Genomic DNA, 22481 nt, shown 5'->3' with positions numbered 1-22481 from the left:
GTGGGAGCTTGCTGTGTGCAAATTGGCTGCCGTGTTTCCTACATTACAACAGTGACTACACTTCAAAAAGTACTTCATTGGCTGCAAAGTGCTTTGGGTTGTCCTGAGGATGTGAAAGGAGCCATATAAATGCAAGTCTTTAGTTCTTTTCTTTCCATGTCTGAACTCACGCACTGTTCAGCAAGGGTCATTAGGTGATGATCAGGATTTGGAACCCTAGGTGATGTCTCCCTTCTCACTGCCGAGGGCGGTGGGGCCATTTGTAACACCCCGATTGCCATGTAAACTGAGATGAGCAAAGGGCTTTGCCGGTCTGAGTGGAAGGTCCACAGTATTTTATTATTTATTTTATTATTCAGAGCAATATTTCAAAATCTTTTTCAACAAAATGTATCGAAGTTCTATTTTGTACATAACATATTCCTAAACTCCCTGCTATTATACATTTTGAAAAATACAAAACCGTTTATTTACCTTGTGCTTGGATGTGACGCAGGACGGAATGCTGTTATACAAAAACAGAGACACTTTAAGACCCCTGGGTGGGATTTTCCACTATCAAGTTATCTTTTGTGCCTCCCAACGTCCAGGGTTAATTTGTCTGATATGTACAATTTTCACACGCAGACTAATAACATTATATATGTTTAATTAAAACACTTGCCGTAATACATCCAATACTTAGTTCATTTTACAAACATATTTCTTGAAGCCATTATAAGGACATCAGAAATAGGAGCCGGAGTCGGCCATTCGGCCCCTCGAGCCTGCTCCGCCATTCAATACGATCATGGCTGATCTGATCATGGACTCAGCTCCACTTCCCTGCCCACTCCCCATGACCCATTACTCCCTTATCGCTCAAAAACCTGTCTATCTCCGCCTTAAATATATTCAATAACCCAGCCCCCACAGCTCTCTGGGGCAGAGAATTCCACAGATTTACAACCCTCAGAGAAGAAATCCCTCCTCATCTCAGTTTTAAATGGGCGGCCCCTTATTCTGAGACTATGTCCCCTAGTTTTAGTTTCCCCTATGAGTGGAAATATTCTCTCTGCATCCACCTTTTGAGCCATAGCAATAAAGTGGTTTAAGCTGAGCAGTATTGCTACAGACATGGAGACGGGTCTGGGATAAGTCCTTTGCTTTCAAGCTGAATTATTCTGCTCCCCCGATTTTGTAAAATGTAAAACTTATAAATGTTTTAATTCATTCACGGAATGTGGGCATTGCTGGCAAGGCCAGTATATATTGTCCATCCCTAATAGCCCTTGATTCGTCTTGGCAACAGAGTGTCTCGCTGGGCCATTTCAGAGGGCAGTTAAGTCAACCACATCGCTGTGGGTCTGGAGTCACATATCGGTCAGACCGGGTAAGGGCGGCAGATTTCCTTCCCTAAAGGGACATTAGTGAACCACGACAATCCAATATGGTCACCATTACTAGTTTTTATATTCCAGATTTATTTTAATTAACTAAATTCAAATTCCCCAGATGCCATGGTGGGATCCTGTCTCTAGATCATTAGTCCAGGAATATAACCGTTATGCTACCGTACCCCAAATATTCTACACCTCAGTGGCACGGCAGGTTTTTTCTTTTAATTAATGAAATGCCATATTTTACATTTTTTACCACAGGATTAAGTGACTTCAAAATTGTTTGTTGCAATGCAAAGGCACATTCTTCCCAACACCTTCTCACAATTACATTGCCGGCAGGTTCCTGCAAATTCTCCTAAATTAAAATTGTGCCGTTTACAAAACAGGGAGAGACTGGGGGGTGGGGGAAGAGAGAGAGAGAGAGAGACTGGGGTGGGGAGAGAGAGAAAGACTTGGGGGGGGGGGGCGGGGAGAGAGAGCGAGAGAAACTGGGGTGGGGAGAGAGAGAGAGACTTGGGGGGGGGCGGGGAGTGGGAGAGGGAGACTGGGGTGGGGAGAGAGAGAGAGAGACTGGGGGGGGCAGGGAGAGATAGAGAGACTGGGGTGGGGAGAGAGAGAGACTGGGGGGGGGCAGGGAGAGAGAGAGACTGGGGTGGGGAGAGAGAGAGAGACTGGGGGGGGGGCAGGGAGAGAGAGAGAGAGACTGGGGTGGGGAGAGAGAGAGACTGGGGGGGGGCAGGGAGAGAGAGAGACTGGGGTGGGGAGAGAGAGAGACTGGGGGGGAAAAGGAGAGGGAGAGAGACTGGGGTGGGGAGAGAGAGATTGGGGGGAGGGGGAGAGAGAGACTGGGGGGTGGGGAGAGAGAGATTGGGGGGAGGGGGAGAGAGAGACTGGGGGGGGCGGGGAGAGAGAGAGACTGGGGTGGGGAGAGAGAGACTGGGGGAGGTAGAGAGACTAGGGGGAGGGGGAGAGAGAGACTGGGCGGAGGGGGAGTGAGAGACTGGGGGGAAGGAGAGAGACTGGGGGGGGGGAAGAGAGAGAGAGAGGGACTGGGGGGTGGGGGGGAAGAGAGAGAGAGAGACTGGGGTGGGGGGGGGGGTCCGGTACCTGTCCCGGTTTTGCTCCACATCCTGTCCGCCCGCCGCCTCCGGGAACTAGCAACGGCTCTTGGTAACCAGAAACTCCAAATCGCCTTTGGTAACTAGTAATGGCCCTCGGTAACTATAAACTGCCCTCGGTAACTAGCAACCGCTCTCGATAACTGTCCCCAGTAACCAGAAAGTCCCCAGTAACTAGTAACCGACCACGGTAACTAGCAACTGCCCTCTGTAACCAGCGAGGGATAATCCCGGTAACCACAGCCAGTTAGCCCAGTGTCGGTGGTGGGAACTTGAGGCACATTATTCTGGGACAAAATACATTTGCACTTGGAATAAGGTTAATAAATGAAGGTATCGCGTTTGACTAACTTGATTGAGTTTCTTTGATGCAGTAACGGAGAGGGTTAATTGGGTAGTGCAAAGGCGTTTGATAAAACAGCACACAATAAATAGACTTGTTACAAAATTACAGCCCATGGATTGAAGGGACGGGCAGCATGGGGACAACATTGGCTGAGAGACGGAAAACAGAGAGAAGTGGTGGAGGGAAGTCGAGTGAAGCTATCCAGGGCTCAGTACTAGAACCACTGCTCTTTTCATATATATTAACAACCTGGACTGGGGTATATAGGAATCATTTCAAAGTTTGCAGATGAAATACTAACGACTTGGAAGAAGGGACTGAATGTAACGTAACCAAGTTTTCTGATGATACAAAGATGGGAGAAAAAGCAATGTGTGAGGACACAAAAAATCTGCAAAAGGACAGACAGGCTAAGTGAGTGGGCAAAAATTTGGCAGATGGAGTATTATGTTGAAAAGTGTGAGGTCATGCACTTTGGCAGAAAAAAATCAAAGAGCAAGTTATTATTTAAATGGAGAAAGATTGCAAAGTGCCGCAGTACAGCGGGACCTGGGAGTACTTGTGCATGAAACACAAATGGTTAGTATGCAGGTACAGCAAGTGATCAGGAAAACCAATGGTATCTTGGCCTTTATTGCAAGGGGGATGGAGTATAAAAGCAGGGAAGTCTTGCTACAGTTTTACAGGGTATTGGTGAGGCCACACCTGGAATACTGCGTGCAATTTTCTATATTTACAAAAGGATATACTTGCTTTGGAGACAGTTCAGAGAAGGTTCACTCGGCTGATTCCGGGGAAGAGGGGGTTAACTTATGAGGAAAGGTTGAGTAGGTTGGGCCTCTACTCATTGGAATTCAGAAGAATGAGAGATGATCTTATTGAAACGTTTAAGATTATGAGGGGGTTTGACAAGGTGGATGCAGAGAGGATATTTCCACTGATAGGGGAGAATAGAACTAGAAGGTATATTCTTCAAATAAGGGGCCACCCATTTAAAAATGAGATGAGGAGAAATTTCCTCTGAGGGTTGTGGATCTGTGGAATTCACTGCCTCAGAGCTGTGGAAGCTGGGACATTGACTAAATTTAAGACAGAAATAGACAGCTTCTTAAACGATAAGAGGTTATGGGGAGCGGGCGGGGAAGTGGAGCTGAGTCCATGATCAGATCAGCCATGATCTTATTGAATGGCGGAGCAGGCTCGAGGGGCCAAATGGCCGACTCCTGCTCCTATTTCTTATGTTATGTTAAAGGAAAATGGGAAATGTAGTAAACAATGAGGATAATAACAGACTTTAGGAGGATATAGACAGACTGGTGAAATGGAGAGACACATGGCAGATGAAATATAATACATAGAAGTGATTCATTTTGATAGCAAGAATGAGAGGAGGCAATATGAACTAAATAGTACAATTTTAAAGGGGGTGCAGAAACAGAGAGACTTGGGGGTGTAAGTACACAAGTCTGTGAAGGTGCCAGGACAGGTTGAGAAGGCTGTTTAAAAAAAGACACACAGAATCCTTGGCTTTATAAATAGAACAGAGTACCAAAGCAAGGAAGTTGTGCTAAACCTCCATAAAACACCGGTTAGGCTGGAGTACTGTGTCCAATTCTGGGCACCACACTTTAGGAAGGATGTGAAGGCTTTAGAGAGGGTGCAGAAGAGACGAGATGAGTACCAGGGATGAAAGACTTCAGTTATGTGGAGAAACTGGGGTTGTTCTCCTTAGAAGAGGTTAAGGGAAGATTTGATTGATGTGTCAAAATCATCGATGGTTTTGACACGACTAAATAAGGAGAAATCGTTTCCAGCAGCAGAAGGGTCAGTAACCAGTGGACACAGATTTAAGGTCATTGACAAAAGTTCCCATAGCTCACCTTAAATATAATCAAATATTTATACCACTTCGTAAAAGAATCCCTGTTGTCTGCAAAAGGAATCTACTTCTCTGCTTATCTGTCAGCTGCTCAGAGAACAGAAAAAGCATTTACTCTCACTGCATTACATCACTGCAGCACCAGGGCTAGCTATATCGCTCAGAACAACCTGGTTCCAGGATTTTTGGACCGTGATTTCCCCCACTATCTGGAAGAAATTTTGCAAGGACAGAGACAATTATCTTGGACTAATCTAGATTAGGAGTTTTTGACTGTCACCTCATGCTAGTAGTTTAAACGATTCTGGGAGGGGTTTGTACTCGATAACCTGACCATGGAATATTAATAGAATCTAATACGATGCCTGATAATTGGACTATTCATTGTTCTCAACAAGGGCAACAATTCAAATTTAGGGACAATCTTAAAGGAGAAAAGCAAAGGAAATAAAACTGCATAAAGCCACACAAAAGCATCTTTAATATTTTACTTAAACCACAGATAAAGTTTTAGTAATCGGCCCCTGATTTGCAAAGTCCGTTTTGAATAGAGAGTGGCCTGGATTCCTTTGCCTGCCCAGTGGATTTGGGGCAGGTAGAATGTAAAATTGCTAGGCTTTCTCGGCATCTCCCCATTTCCTGCTTCCCAGCGATGGACACTGTGCCATCTACATATGGAAAGTGAATGCAAATGGGGAAACTATGTCTCCAACATCTCTCCCCACCCTGTGTCACTGCCAGGCTGAACGTCTGTCAATCTCGGATCTCTGGTTTACCAAGGGCAGAAGCAGGGAGATGCATGAATTTCTTTAGGGCTTCACTGCCTTACAGTTACTCAGTGATAGTCTGCACAGCCCAAAGAGGCTGCCTTAACCCCTCATCATCATCATTATCATCGGTGGCCCCTCGTATCGAGGAGCAGTGTGCGGCCCAACCTTCACCCCTACACTATGGCAGGCCCCCAGTTCAGCAGGATTTGCCGACAGTGGCCAAGGTTCCCACCTCCAATATCCAAATGACCCCAGGACCCAAAGACTAGTCGGGGTGAAAGTTCTGCCCCCCCCCACGCCCATCCCAAAGACAATAATGATAACCCAATGTTAGTACCTTATAGTAAAAAAAACATGGAAAATCTTCAGTTCCAGCATTGCACCTATGAACAGAGCAGTATACTCTGGGTCATATATTAGATGTGGACTCATCAGCGATAAAACGTAGATTAAATGCATTACCTTCCTTCAATAATTCTGTAAGATTATAATGTTCCTCTGCTTAAACCAAAATATTTCACTATTCTCAATTGAAGGCGAGTATGTTTTGCTTGAGTACAGTGACTATAATAACCTGCAGTTCTCTGTATTTCTGAGTTGAACAGGTGTGCACAGATTTCAGGCTGTAAATCCAACTACTGGATCAGACATGAAGGGTCCTTCAGTCCCAGCAGTCACTAAATTAGAAATATACAATGTGACTCTTGGAGCAAATGATAAAATAGAAAGGTGTACAGTGATTTTTTATTACAAAACTCCACTTAGCTGTTTCTAATAGTATATCCTTAAATGCGCAATCAGGTGCAAAATATATAATCACTATGCAAAACGTATATATTTTTTCCAAACCCAAATTTGTTTTTACAACTATTTCTTTAGATTCAAAAAATCAGTTTCTACATCACGCAATAAATGTGACCAGATAGTGCTTTAGTAAAAATATTACATCAAAGAATATGATGAAAGGCCAGTGATGCAAGTTAGATTTGAGAGAATTATGTGCAAATTCACTCCTTAGCACATCACCAGCTGGGCAATTAGTTCCTTGGCATCTTGTACGCTTGTTGGTATTTGTGACCCATCTTCTATGACATGGGTTCCAATGAGAAAAAGCTTCCTTTCATCACCTAACTCCGCGAGGGAAAGTTGCTCATGGATCTCGGAGATGGTCCAGGCACCTTCAAGATCCTGAAAGACAATAATGATAACATAATGTTAGTATCTTACAGACATTTAAATCAGCCCTTTAACATTTTGTTACGGGTTCTAAATTAATTGGTAATTCCTGGAAAACAGGGACACGATAAAACATATGGAGAAGGCTCTAAACCAGAGCAACATGAAATACGCAGCACCTAAAATGTTGAATACATCGATGATCGGCAAACCAAGGCAATGGACATGTACATAACATTCTTCCTACTCCATATTGTGCACAATAGGTCAATTTAATTCAATGGCTAACCTTCCACTTCCCCAACATAACTTCCACATCCCACGTTTGAAAGTTGGTGATCAAAATACTGCTACAGGTGTTACCTGAGCAGCGCACCCTCAAGGCCCGTTGCTATTACCACTGAGTTCCACTCATTTTTTCAGTATATTTCCTTAACTTATCTGTGGAGGGGCATTCCCGCGAAGCCGCACTTACAGCGGGGGAAGGTGGCCAAGAATCTTTGGGATGAATATTTTTAGTCTCTTTCGTTGTAAAAAAAAAACATTTGCCATTAAATTAGCTTGCAAAATAATGCTGCAAAATTGAAGTCTGGAAAGAATACACCGACAGTTATGTCTGTGCATAATTAACAGTAGCTCAAGGAGCAACACAGTCGGCCAGACATACTCAGGCTTTTTGGTCAATCCCAAGAAGCCATGTGAGCCTCATGTAGGGGCAGATTGTCCTGGTCTTGTATCTGGGCAGATTTCCTGGGCACAGCAAATGCAGGAAAATCTGCTCAAAAAAGATTAAATTCATCTTTCCATTCAATTCCAGTTTTCCTCGTTTTGTGAAAACTAGTGATGCACATACCTGCTTGTTGGCTAAAACAACAACAGGAATTGTTGCATCTCCTTGGACCAGTTGGTGAAGCTCCTTTTTAGCAAGTGGCATCCGACTGTGGTCTGCTGAATCCACCACGTAAACCAGAGCCCGTGACCGAGGTAGATGACAGGACCAAAAGTGACGTAGCGATTCACCACCACCAACTTCCAGAGAAAACACAATAGATGATACAGCAAACCAGTATGCAAATTACAGCATGTTAAAATATCTAGCCTAATTTAGTTATATTCATTTTTTTTTACATTAGAATCAGAGAATCCTGCAACACCAAAGATCATTTGGACCATCCTGCTGGTGCTCGATCTTAGTCCCATTCCCTTCTGCTTTTCTTATTTGGAAAGAGGTGACATGATAGGTCCAAGTCAGCATGGATTTGTGAAAGGGAAATCATTCTTGACAAATCTTCTGGAATTTTTTGAGGATGTTTCCAGTAGAGTGGACAAGGGGGAACCAGTTGATGTGGTGTATTTGGACTTTCAGAAGGCTTTCGACAAGGTCCCACACAAGAGATTAATGTGCAAAGTTAAAGCACATGGGATTGGGGGTAGTGTGCTGACATGGATTGAGAACTGGTTGTCAGACAGGAAGCAAAGAGTAGGAGTAAATGGATACTTTTCAGAATGGCAGGCAGTGACTAGTGGGGTACCGCAAGGTTCTGTGCTGGGGCCCCAGCTGTTTACATTGTACATTAATGATTTAGACGAGGGGATTAAATGTAGTATCTCCAAATTTGCGGATGACACTAAGTTAGGTGGCAGTGTGAGCTGCGAGGAGGATGCTATGAGGCTGCAGAGTGACTTTGATAGGTTAGGTGAGTGAGCAAATGCATGGCAGATGAAGTATAATGTGGATAAATGTGAGGTTATCCACTTTGGTGGTAAAAACAGAGAGACAGACTGTTATCTGAATGGTGACAGATTAGGAAAAGGGGAGGTGCAACGAGACCTGGGTGTCATGGTACATCAGTCATTGAAGGTTGGCATGCAGGTACAGCAGGCGGTTAAGAAAGCAAATGGCATGTTGACCTTCATAGCGAGGGGATTTGAGTACAGGGTCAGGGAGGTATTACTACAGTTGTACAGGGCCTTGGTGAGGCCACACCTGGAGTATTGTGTACAGTTTTTGTCTCCTAACTTGAGGAAGGACATTCTTGCTTTTGAGAGAGTGCAGCGAAGGTTCACCAGACTGATTCCCGGGATGGCGGGACTGACGTATCAAGAAAGACTGGATCAACTGGGCTTGTATTCACTGGAGTTCAGAAGAATGAGAGGGGATCTCATAGAAACGTTTAAAATTCTGATGGGTTTAGACAGGTTAGATGCAGGAAGAATGTTCCCAATGTTGGGGAAGTCCAGAACCAGGGGTCACAGTCTAAAGATAAGGGGTAAGCCATTTAGGACCGAGATGAGGAGAAACTTCTTCACCCAGAGAGTGGTGAACCTGTGGAATTCTCTACCACAGAAAGTTGTTGAGGCCAATTCACTAAATATATTCAAAAAGGAGTTAGTTGTAGTCCTTACTACTAGGGGGATCAAGGGGTATGGCGAGAAAGCAGGAATGGGGTACTGAAGTTGCATGTTCAGCCATGAACTCATTGAATGGTGGTGCAGGCTCGAAGGGCCGAATGGCCTACTCCTGCACCTATTTTCTATGGTTCTATAACCCTTTAATTTTTACTTTAAGTATTTATCCACATCCCTTTTAAAAACTGTTATGGATTCTGCTTTCATTGCTATTTTTGGCCAGGAATTTCATCCACCCTCTGCATAAAATACAGTTCTCCAAAGCTCTACCTTCGTCCTTTTGGTGATGAACTTAAATTTCATGCCCTCTAGTTCACAGACCAGCAATAATCGATCTTCCCTATTTACCCGATCTTAAACCTTCACAGTTTGACCACCTATCAAATTTTCTCTTAACCTTGTTTAAATGAGGTTTATTTTAATAAAGAAGTTTCTCTCGTTCCTCTTTATTACTGAAGCCTCGCGTTCCTGGATCATTCAAGTGAATTTATTTGTCCCCTCAACATAGCCTTGAAATCCTTCCTAAAGAAAGGCATCCAAAATGAGACAATATTCTAACTGTGGCCTAAGCAATTATTTATACAGGTTTAACATGACCTCTTTGCCCCTATTTCTAAATCCTAGAAAGCCATATTTGTTCCTTACAGCTTTATTGACCTGTTCCCGCTCCGCTTTCTCCAGACTGCTCTGTGTCACACCCATCATTCCTGGATTATCAACTTGAACAACTGTCAAATACATTCAAATTAATAAAAATAAACAAACAGCCAATAAAATTGTTGTAACAACTGGCTTTCATCACTCTCAAAATATGCCACGATTCGCCACTCCAGCCCTCCTTGTGACAGCTCATGGTTAGGTGACACAAACATAAAGGACAAGCAGTTTCAGATACAGACAGCCTGAAATTGTGGAGCAGCAGAGAGGGTGTTCCCGGAGCTGCTATTTTATCTCAGTCTGCAGTAACTCTGACTTGTTGCTACAAAATATCATCTTTTTAAATGCTGGTATTAATGTGTTTAAGAATATTATCTTATTTTAGCGACTGATGTTTTAGCGACTGTGGCTAATGTTAGTAGCCACTGTTATAAACAGATTGTCGTATTTCCAACACTGGTAATCTTGGTTGAAACTCATTTGTAGCAATTCGTTTAGAATGTTATAGCTACAGCTAAATGACAGATAAAATAGTAGTTCCAGGATTAACCGCTCGGAGGAAGTGGCAGGCAAACTAGCTGGACATGTGGGGTCTGGGACATTCTAACCTTGACCGAGATAAATAGTAATATCCTCTTACATTAAAAGCTCTGGTTCCATCGGAAGACCCTGGGGGCCTACCTGGAAGCCCAGGGACTCACATGGAGAATGAAGCTGGAGACCAGGAATACTCTGGGTGGGGAGGGGCGTCAGGAGCAGTACGACTCCCACTCCCAAGGAGAGGCCTGGAAATTCTGGGGCAACGTTAAAAGGTACAGGGACCTGATGATCAGAATCCCCACCCATTTCTCCTGACCTTTCTAGCTAGGTAACTGGCCCACTATTTCCTCTCAGTAACCATGGGCAAGGCTATCGGAGATTGACCAGTAAAAAGAAATAAGGTCTTCCCATGTATGAAGACCTTCAGAATGGAATGATGCTTCTTTAAGTGTGAATCATTATTTTTCCTCTCCACAATTACCCATAGAGTATTCTCTGCATTGAGGGGTGTTAACTGGTTAACATTTTGACTTACTCTCTAGAAATTCTAATTCAGCTTCTTCAGTCTTAACACACACACAGTTAAACATCATGGTAGGCCCATCACTCCTTTTGACTGTGTTGTTAGATAGATTGTGCAGAACGCTCGTCTTCCCTGCGCCATCAAGACCAACTACAAGAATTTGTTTCACGTTTTCATCGTCCTTAAAAAAAAAGTTTAAATTATTTGAGAAACTTCCAAAGGTGAACTTGGCCTTTTGCAAAATATTTCAGATGTGACAAAGTGAATTTATATTAGTTGTTCAGTCATAAGCATCTGCTTAAATTGATAAATGGTTACACAAGTACTCAGGTTAGCAAAATAGTTTGTTTTATCAGAAGGCCGTGCCTTCTGTGTCTAGGCCCCATGCTCTGGAACTCCCTGCCTAAATCTCTCCGCCTCGCTACCCTCCTTTAAGATGCTCCTTAAAACTTACCTCTTTGACCAAGCTTTTGGTCACCTGCCTGAATTTCTCCTTATGTCAAATTTTTTGTTGTAGAATACTCCTGTGAAGCACCTCGGGATGTTTTACTACGTTAAAGGCGCTATATAGATACAAGATGTTGTCGTTATTTCTGAAACCAGTACCCTAGTTATCACCAAGCAGTGGATCGGTACCAATATATTGGAAACAGGCCAATGTGGTGTCCATATTAAGAAAGGACAACTGAACATAAGCAACGACAGACCCATTATTCCACCTAAAATAATGGAATCGATTATCAGGAGTAAACTTGAAGATTATCTCGATAATACTGGAGCCAATGTAGATTGAGAAAGGGAAGATTGTGCTTGACCAACCTCGACTTCTTTGAGGAAGTGACAACCCAAGTGGATTGTGGAAAGCCCTGTGACATAGTACACCTAGACAAAGTTCCACACAAGCCTACTCGTCAAACTCAAAGTTGTGGAGATTCAGCAGGGGTTGTGCAATTGGACAAGGCAGCTAAAAAAAGAAAACAGAATGATTTGGACAAGATAAGTATGTGGGCGGAACAATGGCAGCTGAAGTTTAATGCAGATAAATGCAAAGTACTGCACATAGAAAGGAAAATGGATAAGAATGAAGTTGAAAGAGACCCAGGAGACTTGACACTGAACATGTCCTACCAATGCAGAGCAATCAACAAAGACAACAGAAAGTTAAATTGTGTAGTGAAACAACAGAATACAAGACTGAGGAAGTCATGATCAAACTGCACCAACCACACTTTGAATCCTATGTTGAGTTCTGGTCAGTGAAGCACTGGAGGTGTGCAGAGTAATCCCCGGTGTTAGACATCTCAATTATGAAGAAATAGTGGAGTATTCAGCCTAGAAGGGACATGTCTGAGAGAGGTGATCTTTTAGAATCACTGGATTAATACAACAATTGTAGAGTGATAAGATAATTAAGGATAATTAACGATGCTGAGAATGACGTGAGTATCACGTGTAGCGAGTTGGTCTTACCGCAGGGAAAGGGTCCACAGCCAGATAGGGAATGGAAGACCAGCAGGAAGAGTAGTGCAAGAAAGGTAGTGCAGGGGTCCCCTGTGGTCATCCCCCTGCAAAACAGATACGCTGCTTTGAGTACTGTTGAGGGGGATGACTCATCAGGGGAAGGCAGCAGCAGCCAAGTTCATGGCACCGTGGCTGGCTCTGTTGCACAGGAGGGCAGGAAAAAGAGTGGGAGAGCGATAGTGATAGGGGATTCAATTGTAAGGGGAATAGATAGGCGTTTCTGCAGCCGCAACCGAGACTCCAGGATGGTATATTGCCTCCCTGGTGCAAGGGTCAAGGATGTCTCGGAGCGGGTGCAGGACATTCTGAAATGGGAGGGAGAACAGCCAGTTGTCGTGGTGCACATTGGTACCAACGACATAGGTAAAAAAAAGGGATGAGGTCCTACGAAACGAATTTAAGGAGCTAGGAGCTAAATTAAAAAGTAGGACCTCAAAAGTAGTAATCTCGGGATTGCTACCAGTGCCACGTGATAGTCAGAGTAGGAATCGCAGGATAGCGCAGATGAATACGTGGCTTGAGCAGTGGTGCAGCAGGGAGGGATTCAAATTCCTGGGGCATTGGGACCGGTTCTGGGGGAGGTGGGACCAGTACAAACCGGACGGTCTGCACCTGGGCTGGACCGGAACCAATGTCCTAGGGGGAGTGTTTGCTAGTGCTGTTGGGGAGGATTTAAACTAATATGGCAGGGGGATGGGAACCAATGCAGGGAGACAGAGGGAAACAAAAAGGAGGCAAAAGCAAAAGACAGAAAGGAGATGAGGAAAAGTGGAGGGCGGAGAAACCCAAGGCAAAGAACAAAAAGGGCCACTGTACAGCAAAATTCTAAAAGGACAAAGGGTGTTAAAAAAACAAGCCTGAAGGCTTTGTGTCTTAATGCAAGGAGTATCCGCAATAAGGTGGTTGAATTAACTGTGCAAATAGATGTTAATAAATATGATGTGATTGGGATTACGGAGACGTGGCTCCAGGATGATCAGGGCTGGGAACTCAACATTCAGGGGTATTCGACACTCAGGAAGGATAGAGTAAAGGGAAAAGGAGGTGGGGTAGCATTGTTTGTTAAAGAGGAGATTAATGCAATAGTTAGGAAAGACATTAGCTTGGATGATGTGGAATCTATATGGGTAGAGCTGCAGAACACCAAAGGGCAAAAAACGTTAGTAGGAGTTGTGTACAGACCTCCAAACAGTAATAGGGATGTTGGGGAGGGCATCAAACAGGAAATTAGGGGTGCATGCAATAAAGGTGTAGCAGTTATAATGGGTGACTTTAATATGCACATAGATTGGGCTAGCCAAACTGGAAGCAATACGGTGGAGGAGGATTTCCTGGAGTGCATAAGGGATGGTTTTCTCGACCAGTATGTTGAGGAACCAACTAGGGGGGAGGCCATCTTAGACTGGGTGTTGTGTAATGAGAGAGGATTAATTAGCAATCTCATTGTGCGAGGCCCCTTGGGGAAGAGTGACCATAATATGGTGGAATTCTGCATTAGGATGGAGAATGAAACAGTAAATTCAGAGACCATGGTCCAGAACTTAAAGAAGGGTAACTTTGAAGGTATGAGGCGTGAATTGGCTAGGATAGATTGGCGAATGATACTTAGGGGGTTGACTGTGGATGGGCAATGGCAGACATTTAGAGACCGCATGGATGAATTACAACAATTGTACATTCCTGTCTGGCGTAAAAATAAAAAAGGGAAGGTGGCTCAACCGTGGCTATCTAGGGAAATCAGGGATAGTATTAAAGCCAAGGAAGTGGCATACAAATTGGCCAGAAATAGCAGCGAACCTGGGGACTGGGAGAAATTTAGAACTCAGCAGAGGAGGACAAAGGGTTTGATTAGGGCAGGGAAAATGGAGTACGAGAAGAAGCTTGCAGGGAACATTAAGGTGGATTGCAAAAGTTTCTATAGGTATGTAAAGAGAAAAAGGTTAGTAAAGACAAACGTAGGTCCCTTGCAGTCAGAATCAGGGGAAGTCATAACGGGGAACAAAGAAATGGCAGACCAATTGAACAAGTACTTTGGTTCGGTATTCACTAAGGAAGATACAAACAACCTTCCGGATATAAAAGGGGTCAGAGGGTCTAGTAAGGAGGGGGAACTGAGGGAAATCTTTATTAGTCGGGAAATTGTGTTGGGGAAATTGATGGGATTGAAGGCCGATAAATCCCCAGGGCCTGATGGACTGCATCCCAGAGTACTTAAGGAGGTGGCCTTGGAAATAGCGGATGCATTGACAGTCATTTTCCAACATTCCATTGACTCTGGATCAGTTCCTATGGAGTGGAGGGTAACCAATGTAACCCCACTTTTTAAAAAAGAAGGGAGAGAGAAAACAGGGAATTATAGACCGGTCAGCCTGACCTCAGTCGTGGGTAAAATGATGGAATCAATTATTAAGGATGTCATAGCAGTGCATCTGGAAAATGGTGACATGATAGGTCCAAGTCAGCATGGATTTATGAAAGGGAAATCATGCTTGACAAATCTTCTGGAATTTTTTGAGGATGTTTCCAATAAAGTGGACAAAGGAGAACCAGTTGATGTGGTATATTTGGACTTTCAGAAGGCTTTCGACAAGGTCCCACACAAGAGATTAATGTGCAAAGTAAAAGCACATGGGATTGGGGGTAGTGTGCTGACGTGGATTGAGAACTGGTTGTCAGACAGGAAGCAAAGAGTAGGAGTAAACGGGTACTTTTCAGAATGGCAGGCAGTGACTAGTGGGGTGCCGCAAGGTTCTGTGCTGGGGCCCCAGCTGTTTACATTGTACATTAATGATTTAGACGAGGGGATTAAATGCAGTATCTCCAAATTTGCGGATGACACTAAGTTGGGTGGCAGTGTGAGCTGCGAGGAGGATGCTATTAGGCTGCAGAGTGACTTGGATAGGTTAGGTGAGTGGGCAAATGCATGGCAGATGAAGTATAATGTGGATAAATGTGAGGTTATCCACTTTGGTGGTAAAAACAGAGAGACAGACTATTATCTGAATGGTGACAGATTAGGAAAAGGGAAGGTGCAACAAGACCTGGGTGTCATGGTACATCAGTCATTGAAGGTTGGCATGCAGGTACAGCAGGCGGTTAAGAAAGCAAATGGCATGTTGGCCATCATAGCGAGGGGATTTGAATACAGGGGCAGGGAGGTGTTGCTACAGTTGTACAGGGCCTTGGTGAGGCCACACCTGGAGTATTGTGTACAGTTTTGGTCTCCTAACTTGAGGAAGGACATTCTTGCTATTGAGGGAGTGCAGCGAAGATTCACCAGACTGATTCCCGGGATGGCGGGACTGACCTATCAAGAAAGACTGGATCAACTGGGCTTGTATTCACTGGAGTTCAGAAGAATGAGAGGGGACCTCATAGAAACGTTTAAAATTCTGATGGGTTTAGACAGGTTAAATGCAGGAAGAATGTCCCCAATGTTGGGGAAGTCCAGAACCAGGGGTCACAGTCTGAGGATAAGGGGTAAGCCATTTAGGACCAAGATGAGGAGAAACTTCTTCACCCAGAGAGTGGTGAACCTGTGGAATTCTCTACCACAGAAAGTAGTTGAGGCCAATTCACTAAATATATTCAAAAGGGAGTTAGATGAAGTCCTTACTACTCGGGGGATCAAGGGTTATGGCGAGAAAGCAGGAAGGGAGTACTGAAGTTTCATGTTCAGCCATGAACTCATTGAATGGCGGTGCAGGCTAGAAGGGCTGAATGGCCTGCTCCTGCACCTATTTTCTATGTTTCTATGATATGGAAACGGTAACTTGGACAATGACTTTAAATTAAATCATGAGAACAGGCCAATAGGATCACAGGTGAAGCTAGAAACAGGAAAATTTAGAACCGACTGTTCACACACAGAGTGATCAATATATGAGATAAACTCCCAGAGCAGAGGAGGCGAAAACCCTGCAATTGTTTAAGAACCAATTAGATTCTGCATTGGGAGCAGGGTCAGCTCTGGATGAATTCAGATGAACCAAATGGAATTATCTTGTGCTCCTGTAATACTGGCATAAGTGAAAATGTGGAGCATTATATGGCCATTTTCTGCCTTCACACTTCCAGCCAGCAGCACATGTTGAAAGTTCAGGCAATGTTCTTACCCTACCAGACAGGTCAAAAAAGTATAAATTTAATTATCTTTTTTTGTGAACCTTGTTCTCATGTTGAGGGATGATAACGCTGGGGAATTTGGACACAGAGTCAGCTTCAAGCACTCCTAGCTCAGACACAACTTGTTTCGGCACAGAGTAAAGCTCTCTCTCACTATAGACAAATATTGCAACAGTGCAACAGTTTTCCATTCTTCACTTCACCCATTTATGGCTAAACTTGTCAACTTTGTGACCAATTATTGACATTTGTGCTGTTGGTCATGGCCATAGACTGACAAATTTTAAACATACAAAGGCTGTGCACGGAGCAAGTTTCAGCTTGTAGATTAAAACTACATTTAAACAAAATCTGGCAGGCTGGAACCGCCCTTCTCACTTGTGTAAATAAAGTCGGTCACTGAAACATCCAGACTGATGTCTTCCAGATCCGTGATTCAGCCATCCAGTGGATTCACTGAGTTAGAACAGCAACGTGTTTTGAACTGATAATACAGGGAAGAAATCGGACTCCAATTTTTGAAGTCTTTGTATCTAGATTTCTTCGCACCAGGAAGTATCCTGGTGATTCTGTGCTGCCTCTGTATCCTTGCTAGTGTGGAGCCCAACACTGCACACAGTACTCTAACTGTATTCTTACTATAGTTACACATAGATTACATCTCAACTTTTATACTCTATACCTCTCCACATAAAATTCAGGATTTCATTAACTTTTTTTAACGGCCTTATCCATTTGAGGACCTGCTTTTAATGTCTCCTGACCCTGAACCCTCATGTCTCTCTACTCTTCCACGACACTTTCCACCATTCAAGTGTAATTATTACTCTTCTTTTTTTTAAACCAAAATGTACCGCCACACATTTATTGACATTGAATTCTATTTGACACTTTTTTAACCCCATTCCACCATTTTAATAATATCCCCTGCAATATCCTTCAGTCCTCAGAATCATTTCCTGTGCCTTTGACTCTGAGAAGAATTAATGGCCAGTGTTGGCAGAGAAGTGTAGATGCAGTTCACTGATGGCTCTTTATCTTGCTAATGCTGCTTTATTCTGAAGAAGTCCGAGATTCCTTCCTCTTGTCACTGTTGTACCTCAGAAGTGGCTATCTTTCCCAATGGAAAAGATCTATTGTAGTATTAACCCTTATTAATGGGATCTCAAATACTGCTACCCTGTACCAACTGAAAAATTTTTTCCTTTCAAGAAACCTGATCACTATCAGCAAAATTTATCTAGAAGGAACCACAATTATAGGAGTGAGGCCATTTACCGTCAGTGACTTACCCTAAAAATGTCACTTAGTATTAGCACCTATATTCACATCTGGGACCTGAGTCTCAATCCGTTACCTGCTGGTTTCAGGGTCTGAAGTGAAATACGTTGAGAAATTGCCACCCACTTCCGAGTGGACATGAGCTCACAGCACAAACCACCCACAATTCAATAAGGTCTGGTAATCTTATTCAGAAAAGCTACACCCAGGACAGGTATTGAAAGTAGAATTGTCACACTGGCACTTTTCAGAGGTTGGGCCAATTATAGTGAGCATTAAGCTGCCTTTAAGGAAGAAAGACTATCATAGAAGTTTATAGCACGGAAGGAGGCCATTTCAGTCCATTGTTTCTGTGCCGGCCGACAAGAGGCTATCCAACCTAATCCCACTTTCCAGCTCCAGGTCCGAAATCCTGCAGGCCACAGCATTTCAAGTGCACATCCAAGTACTTTTTAAAATGTGGTGAGGGTTTCTGCCTCTACCACCCTTTCAGGCAGTGAGTTCCAGATCCCCACCACCCTCTGGGTAAAGACATTTCCCCTCAAATCCTCTCTAAACATACCAATTACTTTAAATTTATGCCCCTGGTTGTTGACCCTTCTGCTAAGGGAAATAAGCCCTTTCTATCCACTATATTTAGACACCTCATAATTTTATACACCTCAATGAAGTCTCCCCTCAGCTGACTCTGTTCCAAGGAAAACAAACTCAGCCTATCCAATCTGTCCTCGTAGCGAAGATTCTCCACTCCCGGCAACATCCTCATAAATCTCCTCTGTACCCTCTCCAGTGCAATCACATCCTTCCTGTAATGTGGTGATCAGAACTGCACGCAGTACTCCAGCTGTGGTCTAACCAGTGTTTTATACAGTTCAAGCATAACCCACCTGCCCTTATATTCTATACCTCGGTTAATAAATGCAAGCATTCCGTGTGCCTTCTTAACCACCTTATCTACCTGGCCTGCTACCTTCAGGGATCTGTGGACCTGCACTCCCAGGTCCCTCTGTTCCTCTACACTTCTCAGTGACCTACCATTTAATGTGTATTCCCTTTCCTGGTTAGACCTCCCCAAATGCATTACCTCACACTTCCCCGGATTAAATTCCATTTGCCACTGTTCTGCCCACCTGACCAGTTGATTAATATCTTCCTGCAGTCTACAGCTTTCTTCATTATCAACCACACAGCCGATTTTTGTATCACCTGCAAACTTCTTAATCATACCTCCAACATTCAAGTCCAGATCATTGATGTATATCACAAAAAGCAAAGGACCTAGCACTGAGCCCTGCGGAACCCCACTGGAAACATCCTTCCAGTCACAAAAACACCCATCAACCATTACCCTTTGCTTCCTGCCTCTGAGCCAATTTTGGATCTAACTTGCCACTTTGCCCTGGATCCCATGGGCTTTTACTTTCATGACCAGTCTGCCATGTGGGACCTTATCAAAAGCTTTGCTAAAATCCATATACACTACAGCATACGCTTTGCCCTCATCAACCCTCCTGGTTACCTCCTCGAAAAATTCAATCCAGTCAGACATGACCTTCCCTTAACAAATCCGTGCTGACTGTCCCTGATTAACCCATGTCTTTCTAAATGTAGATTTATCCTGTCCTTCAGGATTTTTTCCAATAATTTTCCCACAACTGAGGTTAGGCTGACTGGCCTGTAATTACTCGGTCTATCCCTTTCACTCTTCTTAAACAATGGTACCACATTAGCAGTCCTCTGGCACCACACCTGAAGCCAGAGAGGATTGGAAAATGATGGTCAAAGCCTCTGCTATTCCCTCTTTTGCTTCGCTCAACAGCCTGGGATACTTTCAAAGCTGCTAAATCCCTTAATACCTCCTCTCAGTATTTTTATTTCATCTAATATTTCACACTCCTCCTCGATAGCAGTATCTGTATTGCCCCTCTCTTTTGTGAGAACAGACACAAAGTAAACAATTATTCCGAACCATATCCACATCTTCCGCTTCCACACACAGAGTACCCTCATGCTCTCTAATAGGCCCTATCCTTTCTTTAGTTATCCTCTTACTCTTAATATATTTATAAAACATCTTGGGGTTTTCCTTGATTTTACTTGCCAAGAATTTCTCATGCTATGTAGCATTTATATAGCGCCTTTCACAACCACCGGAAGCCCCAAAGCGCTTCACAGCCAATGAAGTTGTTTTTGAAGTGCAGTCACTGTTGTAATGTAGGAAATGCGGCAGCCAATTTACGCACAGCAAGCTCCCACAAATGTAATAATGACCAGATAGTCTGTTTTAGATGCTGATTGAGGATAAATATTGGCCAGGACACAGCAGATAACGCCATTGCTTTCCTTCAAAATAGTGACATGGGATCTTTTACGTCCTCCTGAGAGGGCAGAGGGCCTCAGTTTAACACCTCATCCGAAAGACAACACCGCCCTCAGTAATGCCCCTCCGACAGTGTGGTGCTCCCTCAGTACTGCCCCTCCCGACAGTGCGGCACTCTCTCACTACTACTCCTCTGACAGTGCAGCACTCCCTCACTACTGCCCCCCCAACAGTGCAGCACTCCCTCACTCCTGCCCCTCTGACAGTGCAGCGCTCCTTCAGTACTGCCCCTCTGACAGTGCAGCGGAGTTCCCTCAGTACTGCCCTTGTGACACTTCCTCAGTACTGCCCCTCCGACAGTGCGGCGCTCCCTCAGTACTGCCCCTCCGACAGTGCGGCACTCCCTCAGTACTGCCCCTCCGACAGTGCGGCACTCCCTCAGTACTGCACTGGAATGTCAGCCTGGATTTGTGCTCAAGTCTCTGGAGTGGGACTTAACCCCTCAACCTCCTGACTCAGAAGTGAGCCACGCCTGGCGGCCATATTGAAGCAATGAGCCCAAAATTGAAAAGTAGCTCATTCTGCAAATCTCTTATAATTCGCCTTGGTTACCATAAAGTTAGTTTTTTTTTTAGTTATAAAAAGGAAAACAAGTTAGACTTGTTCCCTCTGGAACTGGTTCTTGTGCAGGACACACTCCGCAGTGAGGTACAGGCCTGTCCAGGTGTAGCACAGTAAGGAGTCAAGAAAAAATGGCAAGCTCTGGAATGAGAATCGCTGAGGACCGAGGGGCAGGTGAAGAGGAAAGTTTATAAAACCCGGAAGTAAAGCAGACTGATATTTTCTGTAAGTGATGACCTGTTAACTTTTTATGGATGAAATTATGCAGATATGGGAAAAGGTTACCAATATTTGCATAAATAGTAAGAACTACAATATAGAATTAAACTCAATATATTAATAGCAAAGAGCTGGCTTGCAATACTGGGCCTTGAAAGCGTTCAGCAAATGTGCTGCAGATCAACAAAAAGGAAAGCTGAGGCCGCCCGGCCCTTCCCTTCCCTCCCCTCCCCTCCTCCGTTCCCCCCCTTCCCTCCCCTCTCCTCCCCCCCTTCCCTCCCCTCTCCTCCCCCCCTTCCCTCCCCTCTCTTCCCTCCCCTCCCCTCCCCTCTCTTCCCTCCCCTCTCTCCCCCCCTTCCCTCCCCTCTCTCCCCCCCTTCCCTCCCCTCTCTCCCCCCCTTCCCTCCCCTCTCTCCCCCCTCCTTCCCTCCCCTTTCCCCTCCCCTTCTCCTCTCCTCTCCTCTCCTCCTCTCCCAATCCCTTCCCTCCCCTCTCCTCCGTTCCCTTCCCTCCCCCTTCCCTTCCCTTCTCCTCTCCCCTCCCTTCCCTTCTCCTCTCCTCTCCTCCCTTCTCCTCTCCTCTCCTCCCAATCCCTTCCCTTCCCCTTCCAGTCTGCCCCCAGAGCCACTGGCACCCTGCGCACTGCCTTCCCCGAGCGCCCGAACCCCGGCTCTCACTCCGGCTCTCACCTCCACTCCGGCTCCGGCTCTCACTCCGGCTCCGGCTCCCGCCACCGGCGCTAAGTCCTCCGGCTTATCGCCGAAGATTTTGTCCCAAGCGGCGTAAAGGATGACCCCGGCCAGCGCCACGGCCGCCCCGAGCAGGCCGGCCCGGTAAACCTGCTCCAGCATCGCACAGCAAGATCCAGCCCCGAGTCAGCGACAAGCGGGCGGGCGGGCGGGGCGCTGCAGCTCCGCCCCGCCACCCCACCCCGGCCTCTGTGAGCGGGGCCGCCGCCGCATTGTGACCGGGGCCGCCGTCAGCCCGAGAGCAGGCCGCCCCGCCCGCTTTAACCCAACCCGGCCCGGCCCGGCCCGCCTTAACCCAACTCATCCCAGCCCCGCCCGGCCCCCTTTAACCCGGCCCAGCCCCCTTTAACCCAACTGAACCAGACCAAGCCTGGCTTAACCCCGCCCAGCTCACCTAACCCAACCCCAGCCGGCCTTCCATGAGAACATAAGAAACAGGAGCAGGAATAGACCATTTGGCTGATCTGATCTTGGTCTCAGCTCCAACTCCCTTATCGTTCAAAAATCTGTCTATCTCCACCTTAAATATATTCAATGACCCAGCCTCCACAGCTCTCTGGGGAGGAGAATTCCACAGATTCACAACCCTCAGAGAAAAAATTCCTCTTCATCTCAGTTTTAAATGGGCGACCCTTTATTCTGAAACTATGCCCCTTCACCCAGCCCAGCTCACCTTAACCCGGCTTTATCCAACCTGGCCCCACCCAGCTTTCCCAACTCCAGCCCAGTGTAACCCAGCCCTCGCCCGGGGAACACAGACATTCAATGTGCTACACAGCCCTGTCCATTTAAATTGAAGTTTACCCATCATTAACATTCGTTGTGCTGCCCATTCTCGTAATTAT

General features: G+C 45.1%; 1 protein-coding gene across 1 annotated transcript; it reads right to left on the bottom strand.

Moving 5' to 3' along the window:
- Window positions 1-4903: 4903 nt before the first annotated feature.
- Window positions 4904-21886, bottom strand: LOC139235135 (ADP-ribosylation factor-like protein 9). The gene is made up of 4 exons (XM_070866349.1): window positions 21577-21886; window positions 10813-10981; window positions 7525-7700; window positions 4904-6683 (listed from the first exon to the last, which is right to left on the bottom strand). Exons 1-4 carry the CDS (start codon window positions 21736-21738, stop codon window positions 6510-6512), a joined length of 681 nt encoding a protein of 226 aa, XP_070722450.1. The 5' UTR covers window positions 21739-21886; the 3' UTR covers window positions 4904-6509.
- Window positions 21887-22481: the final 595 nt, after the last annotated feature.

This window comes from Pristiophorus japonicus, chromosome 2, assembly GCF_044704955.1.
Source record: "Pristiophorus japonicus isolate sPriJap1 chromosome 2, sPriJap1.hap1, whole genome shotgun sequence".
In the NCBI taxonomy this organism is placed as follows: domain Eukaryota; kingdom Metazoa; phylum Chordata; class Chondrichthyes; family Pristiophoridae; genus Pristiophorus; species Pristiophorus japonicus.
This window is presented reverse-complemented; position numbering and strand designations above follow the sequence as displayed.